The following is a 12,379-nucleotide window of genomic DNA, read 5'->3' as shown; positions in this document are numbered from 1 at the left end:
CCAACCTTAGATGGTGGTTCACAACTATCCATGGCTCCAATTTGAAGGACTGCAACGCCCTCTTCAAACCTCCATGGGCATTGCATGTGTGTGGTGCAAAGAAATAACACGCAGTCAAAGCACCCCTACACATAAAAGTTTATAAAGCCCTACATTCCAATTAAAGGAGCAAGTAAGTTGAACATCTTAGAAGGTGGTGAAAGCCTAAAATGATTTAGCTTGGATGAAATCAATTTTAAGAAGACTGAAACGGGATGTTCCAACTCAAAAAGTAGCTAAAATAAATAAATAAAATGAGCAATCTCTAGACAGAAAGTCAATTTAACCAATCTTCAATTAGTCTCTATGTTCTATATCTAAACAATACCTAGAGATCAATTCTTTTTCAAATTTACCTACTTCTGTGTGTGTTTGTGTGTGTGCACATGTAAACACACACATGTGGCGGTTAACCAACAACCCGCAGACTCAGACCTCCTATTCCACCATGGGAACGGATGAAACTAAAGTCACCAGATTGGCAGCAGCACCTCTACCCAGAGCTACCTCACCAGTCCAAGAACTCATCCTAATTAATAGGAAAATAATAAAAGACAAACCTAAATGGTCACAAAACACATACAAAAGATTCCTCCTTCCCATGAAACAAGACGCAAAATAAAGCCCGGGTGACTTTTTTTCTAGCTATCACACTAGAAATGGACCAGAACCAAATGCTAGTAAGGAAAAATTTTAAAAATTAAGATCCATCTATGATCACATGGAGTGTTGTGAAGAGAATAATAGCCAAGACCAACAACACATTTAAAGACATGTCAAATCCTGTAGTCCAAAAACCTCATTCCTGGTAAATATCCTCCAGACCAAACTGCACATGGCAAAGGAGAAGTGTATCAATATTCACCTTAGCACATACTGGGGATCAGCCCAAATGTACCCTGATGAGAGAATGGACTAATTGTAGTAAATCTGCACAAAGGATAAACAGCAGAGAAATGTAAATTCCATTGTTCCATTAAACATGAACCATCGCAGAGAGAGTACACAGTGTTAATCGTATGTACACTTGAGAAACAAGCAAAACCCGAAGGCAGCAACCAGAGAATCCAATAATGTCGATGGGAATTATCTCACATACAAAAATACATAAAATAAAAAGGTGGAGGGGTTTTTTAAAGTTATTTTACCCAATTCATGAAGTTGAGGCCTCTGGGCTGGGTATTAGAGCAATGGTCGAAAGGATGGTTTCAATGGTCGATACTCTTCACTCCAAATCTTCAAGCCCCATTCCTATAGGCCTTACTTCACCCCGACCCTCTCAAAGTTCTATAAAATGTGAGCCTACCTCCTCCTCTGAAGGTTTAGAAGCAACAAAATGTGTTGTTCTCTCTCTTCTCATCTTGCCACCTCCACCACCTACTCCAGAAGATAAACCATTGGCTGCAGGAATACTGAAATTGGGGTATGAAAAGCCACTAGCAAACAAAAAAAAGAAAATTAGAACAATTTCAATATTTTGTTGCAGAAACTGTTAAATATTCAAACACCAGATCAGCTAACAAAACAATTAGGGTATAGCCAAATATACTTTGAAATTTCTTCTGCATTTATTTATGTATTCATACATTCATGGGCATGTAAGCACACATGATCTTAGTATGGGCAGCTTGTGAAGGTTAGTGGGAAAGCTCTTGGCAGTCAGGTCTCTCCTTCCACTACGTGGGACTAAACACAGGTTTCAGGTTTGGTAGAGTACCCTGACCTGCTGAGCATCTCGCTCACCACCTAAGTATACGTTTCAATTTTCTTTATCTTCAAGGCTATTGTAAATATGAACCCTACAAATATAAAGAAATCCATTTGCAGTATATGATGACATTACCTTTCTTGCTCTCTATTTTGTCTTGAGATATTTTTTTCATCTACAGTCTGAAAGAAAAAAATAGTATGAGGATTTTATTTAAAAAATGACAATTATTTGGGGAGTGGGGTAATAATGAGGAGTGCCTCGAACTCCGTATACAGCTCAGACTGAACTTGAGATCTAGTTCCCGCTGCCTCCACCCATCAAGTGCAGAGATCACAGGTGAGCATTTCTGGCTTAGTTTTTTTTTTCAGTGCTGTGATTAACTCAGCCTTATCAAATGCAAGGCAAGTACTTCCACCACTGAAAGCTACATCCATAGATTCAAACTCTCTTAACATCCTTTTACTTATAAATTTTATTATTTGAAATTAAAAATTTGATTTTCTAATGGCCTTGGTATATGTAATTTAGACATTGTGTTTGAATGCTAACCAAAGGTCACAACTGCACTGTGCACTGTAATATGAGCATATATACAAAATGTCACACATCTACTAGTCCAAAGGTCACACTGACTTTTAGGGGACAACTTTCCTTTTTGCTGCACTAAATGATAGACAACTTTACAAGGACAGAATCTGAGATATAAAGTACTCCCAACTCATCAGAACTATCAGAGAACCAGAAATGTACAAGATTCGGAATTACCTTGCAATATAAAAAAATAAGATACCCAAAACTGATGGGGCATAATAAAAGGACACAGAATCCATTCAAAGGCAAATACAGGGGAAGATAAGCATCAAAGAAGCAACTCTAAAATTAAGGATTCAGTTAAACACAGAAAATTCTCTACAGCAAAGGGCCAATCAATAGATGGAAAAAGAACAATAGAACTAAAAGTCTACCACAGTGCAATCAAAAACAGCTTGAGGCAAAAATTCTCAATAATGCTAATGGGATCAAAAATAGACAGGAGAGGGCTGGAGAGATGGCTCAGTGGTTAAGAGCACTGACAGCTCTTCCAGAGGTCCTCAGTTCAATTCCCAGCAACCAGGGTGGTTCACAATCATCTGTAATGGGATCTAATGCCCTCTTCTGGTGTGCCTGAAGACAGTGACAGTGTACTTATTATATACATAAAATAAAAAATAAATCTTTAAAAAAAAAAAAAAACAGGATAAGTTCCACTTGAGCCCTAAGATGAGCTCAACCCTCCTTCAGTGGATAACCAGGAATAACCAGAATCTAGACCCACCCAGGACAATCTCTTAGCGCTGTGCATTCTATACAGTAACTAACTCGTCTTTTCAAAAATATTCTAGATTAATGAAGACAAAGACAGATGACAACTACATGTCACGGTCTTGATGATGTCTGTCAGTATTTAACATCTAAATAAAATTTATAGTTTTGTGCAGCACCAAGATTCTCTTCTTGGGTTTGAACTCTATTATCTACTACAGAGAATCCTAATTTGTAAAATAAACAGAGGGGGGAAAGAGACAAATTTAGTAAAATACTAGTACTTTTCTTACAAGCTGAGATGTAGCTCTGTGGTAAAGCACTTGCCTTGGAAGCCTTGACAAGCAATTAGGCTTGACTAATTATTAATAATAATATTTTTTACTCTTGAAAATAGGAAGGTTCAATAAAGATACCCTAATACGACAAAAAATTAATGACTAATAAACTAATATTAGCTAGTACCTGGGTAATCACTACACTAGTCTGCCAAATGTAATGTTTTTCAAGAAACTGAGCTGTTTTTATGAGACTGGAAAAGAGTGTAGGCACAAACAGTAAAACGATAAACTAAAAAAACTTTCTCTAAAGTAAATGACAAGTAACCCAAAATGTGAGACATTTTGACAACTAGCCTGGTCTCTTTAAAAACATGCCTAGCAATTCCACTCCTAGGCAAAGACCTAAGAAAAATAAAAACTCATACCCACAAAAGTGTACCTAAGTAAGTCTACAGCAGCATTATACATTAGAGCAAACTCTGAAAAGACTCCAAAGAGCCCAAGTAATAAGTTCCATAAAACCATTTTATGAAATAATACCCTGCTTTAAAAACAATAGTATCTGCTACAAGTATATAATCATTACCATTACCCTGACAACAGTTATTAAAAAAGTTTAGGAAATTATGAAAATGTCCTACAACTTAACACAGTTATGGCTCAACGCCTATGGATGTTCTAAAACCACTAATGAATAAGCATCAAATACTTAACTTTATGGTACATAAAACATCTCAAAAAAATAAACCATTATGTGATCTAGGGGGAAAAACCCAAAAGCAGTATCTAAAACTTTGGGTTCTAGTTTAGAGAAGCAGATAAAACTGTATACATATTTTTTAAAGATGAGTTAATATAAAATTACTTCAGTCAAATGAGATGACATCTGAAACTTTTTATATATCAGTCACACAAATAAAATTCATAGATAAGTAAACCTAACAAAACTTATTTAAGCAGTAAATTTACCCATACAAATTTAGGATTTGATCAATGTAAAGGCTATTCTGAAGGGATATCAATTCTAACTCTTCACCAGTTTACAGACATCATACACCATACAATTACCAGATGACACCAGTGGGCCTCTAATTTACATTTTCTTCCTTATTCAATCCAGCCAATATTCAAAGACTAGTTCAAGAAGAAAAAAATAAATGGATAAAAAATACACTCAAACAGATGTGGTGGTTGATCCACCTATATAACCCAGCACTTGAAAGGCGAAGCAATGTAACTGATATGAACGAACGTGAGGTTAATTATCTACTGAGTTCCAGACCAGCTACATAGCAAGACACTGTCTTAAGAAAACAGAATAAACAATCAAACTCACACTGTTCTTTTTATCTATCCTTTGATTAGTCTTCCTTAAGTCACCAGATGGGGTCAGAGATGGTTTAAAATAGACAGTTCTATTTGTTGCTATGGAAACTGGCTTTGGGGTCATTAGTCTCTGAACAGGGGGATACTGAGAGTCCACCTTATAAGAAAAGAGAAATCAAAAAAAAAAAATCTTATTTAACAGTGGTATAGCTCAAATTATTCCAAAATAGTTAATATCAATATCTCTCTCTCTCTCTCTCTCTCTCTCTCTCTCTCTCTCTCTCTCTCTCTCTCTCTCTCTCTCTCACACACACACACACACACACACACAAAATGACCTAATAGTTAATAGTCAGCTTATAATCATCTATGTCTCAAGTTCCTGGGGATCTGAAACTCTCTTCTGGCCTCCAAGGATACCAGGCATGTACATGGTACATATACATACAATATATGCAGAACAATATACACAAATAACATCATTTATTAAAAATTTAAAACTAGCTATCAAAGTTTTCTAATCCCTAACCACATATGCAAATTCTTCAAAGTCATTTTACAAACAAACAAAACCAAAGGCCTTATACTATTGAGTCTAACTGATAAAACATTATACTAAGACTTCCAGACTGAGACATGAACTGGTTTTGGGTCTAAGTACACAAGTGTTTTGCTAACCTGAAATATAGTAAAACTCCTATAGGTGTGAGATTATTAAAAAGTCAAGAACATCCACTGTGCCCATAAACTGTCATGCCATGAATAGTCTATTCACTCAGCCACAACTGCCAATAGTGCTGGTTTCCAGGAAGAAGCTTTCTGTGAAGTTTCTATAGCTCTCTCCTTCCCCAATGAGGAACTCTGTCACAAATGACACATGAATATTGTACTCCAGTTTTTTAATTTCTAGCAACTCATAAACTTTTAAACTATATTCAACCATTTGTAGTATTTTTATTGACAATTTATATTATGTCACAATCTTAAACTTTTATTCTTATGATTTAAATCTGGGTCTGAGGTACATTTTAAATTAACACCATGAAAGTGGCTCATAGTAGATTCCTCTTACCTAACTACAAATATCTAGGTAACCCTAGAAATTCAAACACTCCCCCAAGGGGGGGGGGGGCCACAGACTAGATGATGAAATACATTTCAAAAATGAAGCTCAGGCGAGGCAGTGGTAGGCCATGCCTTTAATCTCAGCACTCAAGAGGCAGGCAGAACTCTGTGAGTTTAGGCCAGCCTAGTCCACAGAGCTGGTTCCCGAAGAGCCAGGGCGACACAGAGAAACCCTACCTTGAAAAACCAAACCTGAAGCTCTATTATGCGCAAGATTTAGCTTGCTAGACAATGAAAACTCTTTAAAATCAGCTATTTCAATGAGTGCACAAGTGTGCTGTACTCAAATGACTAAACACTGGAGACACTTTCACTCCTAGCTTTATTTACCTATATAGTGAGCCATGAAGACTGTCATGAACATAAGGGTGAAAATGCTGAATGTGCTCCCTACGCTGGTCACCCCAAGGCTGTCAGAGAAGCTACAAAGTCTAAAGTAGAAACACTCCCTTCTTCAAACACGTTCCCTAGTGGCTATCAATCTATATAGTTTCTAACTGTAAACCCAACAAAGCTTCTGACATTTTACATAGCTTACCTTTTCCTTTTTTGCCTGAAAAACTGTGCTATCTATCCCACTCCTATCAAGGGGCTGAAAAAAAGAGAAAGTGTTAAAAATATGTAGGATACTGAAAAACAACTATCATATCATGTAAGATTTAAAGTTAACGTACAGAATTCAGAGGAGAAGAAACAGCAGATGGAATTCTTTTTGCATCCTGTTAACATTACAATAACAAAACATTAGCAACAAAAGTAAAACTTTTCACTAAATTCAAATTCTGCTGCATTACATTTCATTATGATTTGAAACTTTTACCGCAAGAGGGCTTGACATCTTTTCTAATGACTGCAATATCCGCCGTGCTGTTGAACTGGTCACACCATAAGACTGTGCATTGAGCTGCTTGGCTTTCATCTGTCTTCGAACTGGAGCCTAGAAAACAAAGTCTGTGTTACTTGCTGCAACATATAGTAAGTCCAAGGACTTATCTGAAAGGACATAGGCTATGCAACTACTGAAACCAATTCTCTTGACAACTGAATTACTTTAATAATCAGAAGTGAAAAACAAGCAAAATGCACTTGTTTTAGGGTCGTATTGCTGTGAAGACACCATGACCATAGCAACACTGGCTGGCTTACAGTTTCAGAGGTTTAATCTTATGTCTCTGGCAGAAAGCACAGCTGCTTGCCGTGGTAGACATCGTGCTAGAGAAGGGGCAGAGCTCTATATCTGGATCAGCAGGCAGGAGTAGGTAAAAGTGACTCACTTCCTCCAATAAAGCCATACCTACTCCAACAAGGCCAAATCTCCTAATAGTGCCATTCCCTATGAGTCTTTGGAGGCCATTTTTTTCTAAAACACCACAGCACTGTTCTAAAAAGGAATTTTATCTATGTGTTCCAAGATGAGAACTGGATAAGCCATAAAAATGTTTTGCAATAGCTTGACCAGATGTTCAATAAAAAACAAAAACAAACACACTGACAAATCAAGACATCTGTAATGTTGAGTATTAAATATTTCATGGGGGCTGGAGAGATGGCTCAGAGATTAAGAGCACTCTTCCTTTTCAATTCCCAGCAACCACAAAGTGGCTTACAACCATTTATAATGAGATCCGGTGCCCTCTTCTGCCTTGCAGGCATACATGCAGGCATGATGTATACGTAAACAACAACAACAATAACAATAATAATTCATTAGAATTCAAAGAACTATCAAAAAGACAAGATTCTAAAGTAATAGAAATTTAACCATTTTATAACTATGACTTAATTTACCATAACTAGTACAACAAAGAGATTTTCAAATAAAAATTTCTTGAAGAAAGAGCTTTAGATCTGATGTGCAAGCTTTCTCCCTGAGGATCAGCTTCCAAGGGAGAGAAGCTATCAATCAAGCTATAATGCCAATGAACCACAACTACCAGCATGGAACAACCCCAACTGTGAACCTTGTAGCCAAGAGTTCTCTAACTGCACTTAAGGCCCACTCAACAAGAAGGAAATCATGCCTCATACTGGAAACCTAGCCAACTACCCAAGGGTGTATGTACTTATATGCACATCTTTCATAAAGGAAAGATGTCTCTTTGTAACAGACACCATTAAATACAACTATAACTGGTCAAAAAGTAGAGTTGGAGAGCCCAGCCCCTACTTATACATCTATAGCAAAACTCCTACACCACAGGCTCCAGGGACTACTGCAAAGAAGTTGTAGAAAGATTGTAGGAGCCAGAGGAACAAGGGAGTTTGCTCTGAGACTATGTCTCCTAGAAATGTCAAGGGATGCTACATCTATTAAATCTGACCAATGTAGCTGACTGAACAAGGATGTCACCAATATATATCTAACATGGAAGGAGGAAGGCTCACAAGGCTTCAATCTAGACAAATTATAAGCAATTAAGGATCACTGATCAGAAGAAATTGTCTTTCCTAAGGAAAAGCACACCAATTGGTCATCCAATATCAAATGGTCAACCCTTAGATTATGTACATACAAGTAACATATGGCATGCACACTCCTAGCAAAGTAAAAAGCAATGGATTTGGAAGAGATTAAGGGGAGCTAGAAGCAAATGGGAGGAAAGGGAAGAGAAGAAATACACAATTGGGGTTAGAAAACAAAACCTTGACTTTAAAAAAAAAAAGATTTATTATATAAGTACACTGTAGCTGTCTTCAGACACAGCAGAAAAGGGCATCAGATCTCATTACAGATGGTTGTGAGCCACCATGTGGTCACTGGGAATTGAACTCAGGACCTCTGGAAGAGCAGTTGGTGCTCTTTTTTTTTTTTTTTTTTTGGTTCTTTTTTTTTTCGGAGCTGGGGACCGAACCCAGGGCCTTGCGCTTCCTAGGTAAGCGCTCTACCGCTGAGCTAAATCCCCAGCCCCGCAGTTGGTGCTCTTAAACACTGAGCCATCTCCACCTCCTTAATACACAGAAATCTTACCAATTTCAATAAAAACACGTTTTTTTCAAAGATACATTACAGCATCCCAACCACATGGACACCACAAACCTGATATAGCTAGCATGATGACTAATATCTCAAAAATATAGCCTAATTTTTCCCCACCTTCATTTTTTGAGACAGGATCGATCTCTCCTCTTCCTCCCTCGCCGTGTGTGTGTGTGTGTGTGTGTGTGTGTGTGTGTGTGTGTGTGTGTGTGTGTGTGTGTAGTGCTGGAACTCTCTGTAGACCAGGCTGGCCTAGAACTCAAGAGAGATCCACCTGCCTCTACCTCCCAAGTGCTTGGCCAGCCTATTTATAAATAGCTAACATTTAAAAGAACCACAATAGGGGTTGGGGATTTAGCTCAGTGGTAGAGCGCTTGCCTACCAAGCGCTTCGGTCCCCAGCTCCGAAAAAAAAGAAGAAAAAAAAAAAAAAAAAAAAAGAACCACAATAACTGCTTTAGTGTTTTTCAATTATGTCAAATACAACAACCAATTTTCCAAAGAGCCGTGATACTGTATATAAGTCTTGGGGTTGGGGATTTAGCTTAGTGGTAGAACACTTGCCTAGCAAGCGCAAGGCCCTGGGTTCGGTCCCCAGCTCCAAAAAATAAAAAATAAAAAATAAATAAATAAATAAATAAAGTCTTAAGAACCCGGTGTGTGTTAATGATTGTGGAAACAAAACCAAGGAAACTTTCAAATACAAATACCCACCAGGTAAGGATACACCAGATAAGCATAATCTGGCACTAAAAATTGTTCAATATCCTCATTAAGAAAAAATGACAGCAGGAAAAGACTATTTTATGAATGGCTTACAGATCTGTATCACCTAAATGTATAACATCCTCTCTAAGCTCAACTTTTAACTAAAAAGTTTATCAAACATAATATAATCCAGCTTCCCCTTTAGAATAAGCCACCTGTATAAACTCCAACATTAGCCTTTCTACTTTAACAGAACAGCTCTCGGTCAGGAGGTATTGGCATGTGCTTTTAATCCTAGCACTCCAGAGGCCATGAGTTCGAGGTCAGCCTAATCTACAGAGCGAGTTCTAGGATAGCTAGAACTGTTATAGTGAAGCCCAGTTTTAAACAAACCAACAAAACTCTTATACACACTCAGAAATAGATTAATAGATATTTTTTAGTCAATAAGGAAACCAAATTACAGCCTAAAACAAAACCAAACCTTCACATATACTCATTTTAATGTTTTCTCTACATTTGCCCTCTCCAAAAGCTTCCATATAGCATCTCCTGTCTTTAAAGTATAAAGTGTTATCATAAAATAAAAGTCACACCAATTTACGAATAAGTAAAATTTATACAGGAATTTATTTCATGTTCTATAGCAGTCAGCACAAAAACCTTGAACAGAGCCTACCCTGTTGGGGCAATCTTTTGTGCACTGTGTGAAGGTGTACCTCTGTCCTTCCTTCCTGCTTAAGGCACTCTATGATTGGCTTAATAAAGAGCTAAACAGCCTATAGATAGGCAGGTAAGGAAAGGCAGGACGTTCAGGCAGAGATAGGAACTCTGGCGGAAGAATTTAGAGGCCAGCAGGAATTTTTGCCAGTGTAGGTATAAAGAACAGGTGCTGGGACTGAATGAGAGTAGCAGGCCATGTGGCACAATGTGGATTAAAATAAACTGGGCTAATTAAGCAAGTTGGGAAACAGCCTAAGCTAAGACCTAAACTTTCATTGATAAATATAAGTTTCTGTGTCATTATTCAGAAGCTGACATGTCAGAAACAGTCCAGCAATACTATCTCAAGATTAACACTTAAGTATTTTGTGCCATTTGTTAATTATAAACAGTCTGAACAATCTTTATCTGTTCAGTAAGCTTAATTCATATTTGAAATAGACCTTCCTACCTTCCAGGTTAAAAAAAACATAGTTCACAATAGCTCCTTCCTCGAAAAATACTACCTCAAACCACCAAATGATACTTCTTTAAGAGTTGTTCAATTTTTAACTCTGCTAATATACACGAGTGAGTTCACATACCAGCCTTCTAGCTTATATCCTTGATAAGCTTAGTTATGGCAGCTCTTAGAAAGGAATGTAAGCACACTATCCTGACTGAAAATACTGTTGTACTTCTTTTCCAATATTTAGGCTTGGTATATTTTTACACCTCCTGAACTGACTAGAAGAAACTGCAGCCTGATTTTAAGGAGGGATAGCAGTGAGGTAATCATATTATTTTCCTAATCTCAGAGGGACAGCATTCAGCCTTTCATCAAAAAGCCAGATCTTGTCTAAGGATTTACACAGATTACACAGATGTTCAGTATTGGGTGAGGTTATCTAGTAGATGAAAATTCTTATCAAAGATGAAGGATTTTTGTCAAATGTTTCATATGTTTTTTTCTATCTCTTCTGAAAAAGACAGATTACATTCATTTCTAAATACTAGGCAAATGTTGCATTCCTAAGACAAACTCCACTTGACCATCATGAGATAGGATTTGAACTAACTTACAAATATATCTCTGGTCAAAAGATGCCTACTTTTTTTTTTTTTTTTTTTTTTTGGTTCTTTTTTTCGGAGCTGGGGACCGAACCCAGGGCCTTGCGCTTCCTAGGTAAGCGCTCTACGACTGAGCTAAATCCCCAGCCCCAAAGATGCCTACTATTAATGAGAAATGTTAGCCTAGAGCTTTCTTGAAATATCTCTGCTCTTTTCATAAATATGTTGTGAAAAGTTCCCTCCTCTTGTACTGTATGAAACTGTGAAATTCATTTCTTACATGTTTGATAGAATTAAACATGTTTCTTGGCTGGGACGTATTTCAAATGAATTAGGTATACCGAACAAATAATTCTATCTATTCTTGACCAATATCAAGCCACAGGAAATACTAATTCAAGGTCCACATATTATATACTATAAAACAATAATGAAAAAAATCTTAAAAGCTCCTAAATAAATGGACAGATACACCATCTTCTTGGATTAGAAAACTTAATTTGTCATATAAATTTTCCTCCATTTTATCTTGTAATCACCATTAAAATCCCAATAGCCACTGCAAAAATCAACATGTTCTCCATTTTTATGAAATTCCAAGAACTACACCAACAGAGTGCTCAAAACAAAGTATCAGAATAAAGAAAGATATTGAAGGTAAGCAGAAAAGAACAATGTGTGAAACTGACTCTGTACAACTGAACACAATGGAGGGGTGTGCAACAACTGGTACAGCAATGCTCAAATGTACAACAGATCGATGTTGATTCACACCTCATACCAGACACAAAACCAACATAAATGACAGCTCTAAATTAAAACATAAAAAACTGGGGTTGGGGATTTAGCTCAGTGGCAGAGCGCTTGCCTACCAAGCGCAAGGCCCTAGGTTCGGTCCCCAGCTCCGAAAAATAGAAAAGAAAAAAAAAACATAAAAAACTATGAAATTTCTACAAAACTACTGTGACACTGAATTATATATAGGATGTCTTACAAAAGATACTAAAAGCATAAAACAGAAGAAAAATAAAATATACCAACTAATCACCTATAAAACACACATCTCATTAAAAATTATATAACTAGACCATAAAAAGTAATCCCTAAAATTCATCAAGAACACAACCCAATTTTTTTA

General features: G+C 37.0%; 1 protein-coding gene across 3 annotated transcripts in view; it reads right to left on the bottom strand.

Annotated features, from left to right (window-relative positions):
• Nup153 (nucleoporin 153) overlaps positions 1-12,379 on the bottom strand; it is a 52,558-nt gene that overhangs the window by 21,890 nt on the left and 18,289 nt on the right. For 2 of the 3 annotated variants that reach the window (NM_001100470.1, XM_087589816.1), the window contains 6 exon segments: positions 1,346-1,475; positions 1,883-1,929; positions 4,670-4,816; positions 6,323-6,376; positions 6,459-6,503; positions 6,605-6,721. In NM_001100470.1, the coding sequence (NP_001093940.1) occupies positions 1,346-1,475; positions 1,883-1,929; positions 4,670-4,816; positions 6,323-6,376; positions 6,459-6,503; positions 6,605-6,721 (540 nt within the window). 3 annotated transcript variants of the gene reach the window in all.

The sequence above is a fragment of the Rattus norvegicus genome, chromosome 17 (assembly GCF_021556685.1).
Source record: "Rattus norvegicus strain SHRSP/BbbUtx chromosome 17, alternate assembly SHRSP_T2T, whole genome shotgun sequence".
Lineage (NCBI taxonomy): Eukaryota > Metazoa > Chordata > Mammalia > Rodentia > Muridae > Rattus > Rattus norvegicus.
This window is presented reverse-complemented; position numbering and strand designations above follow the sequence as displayed.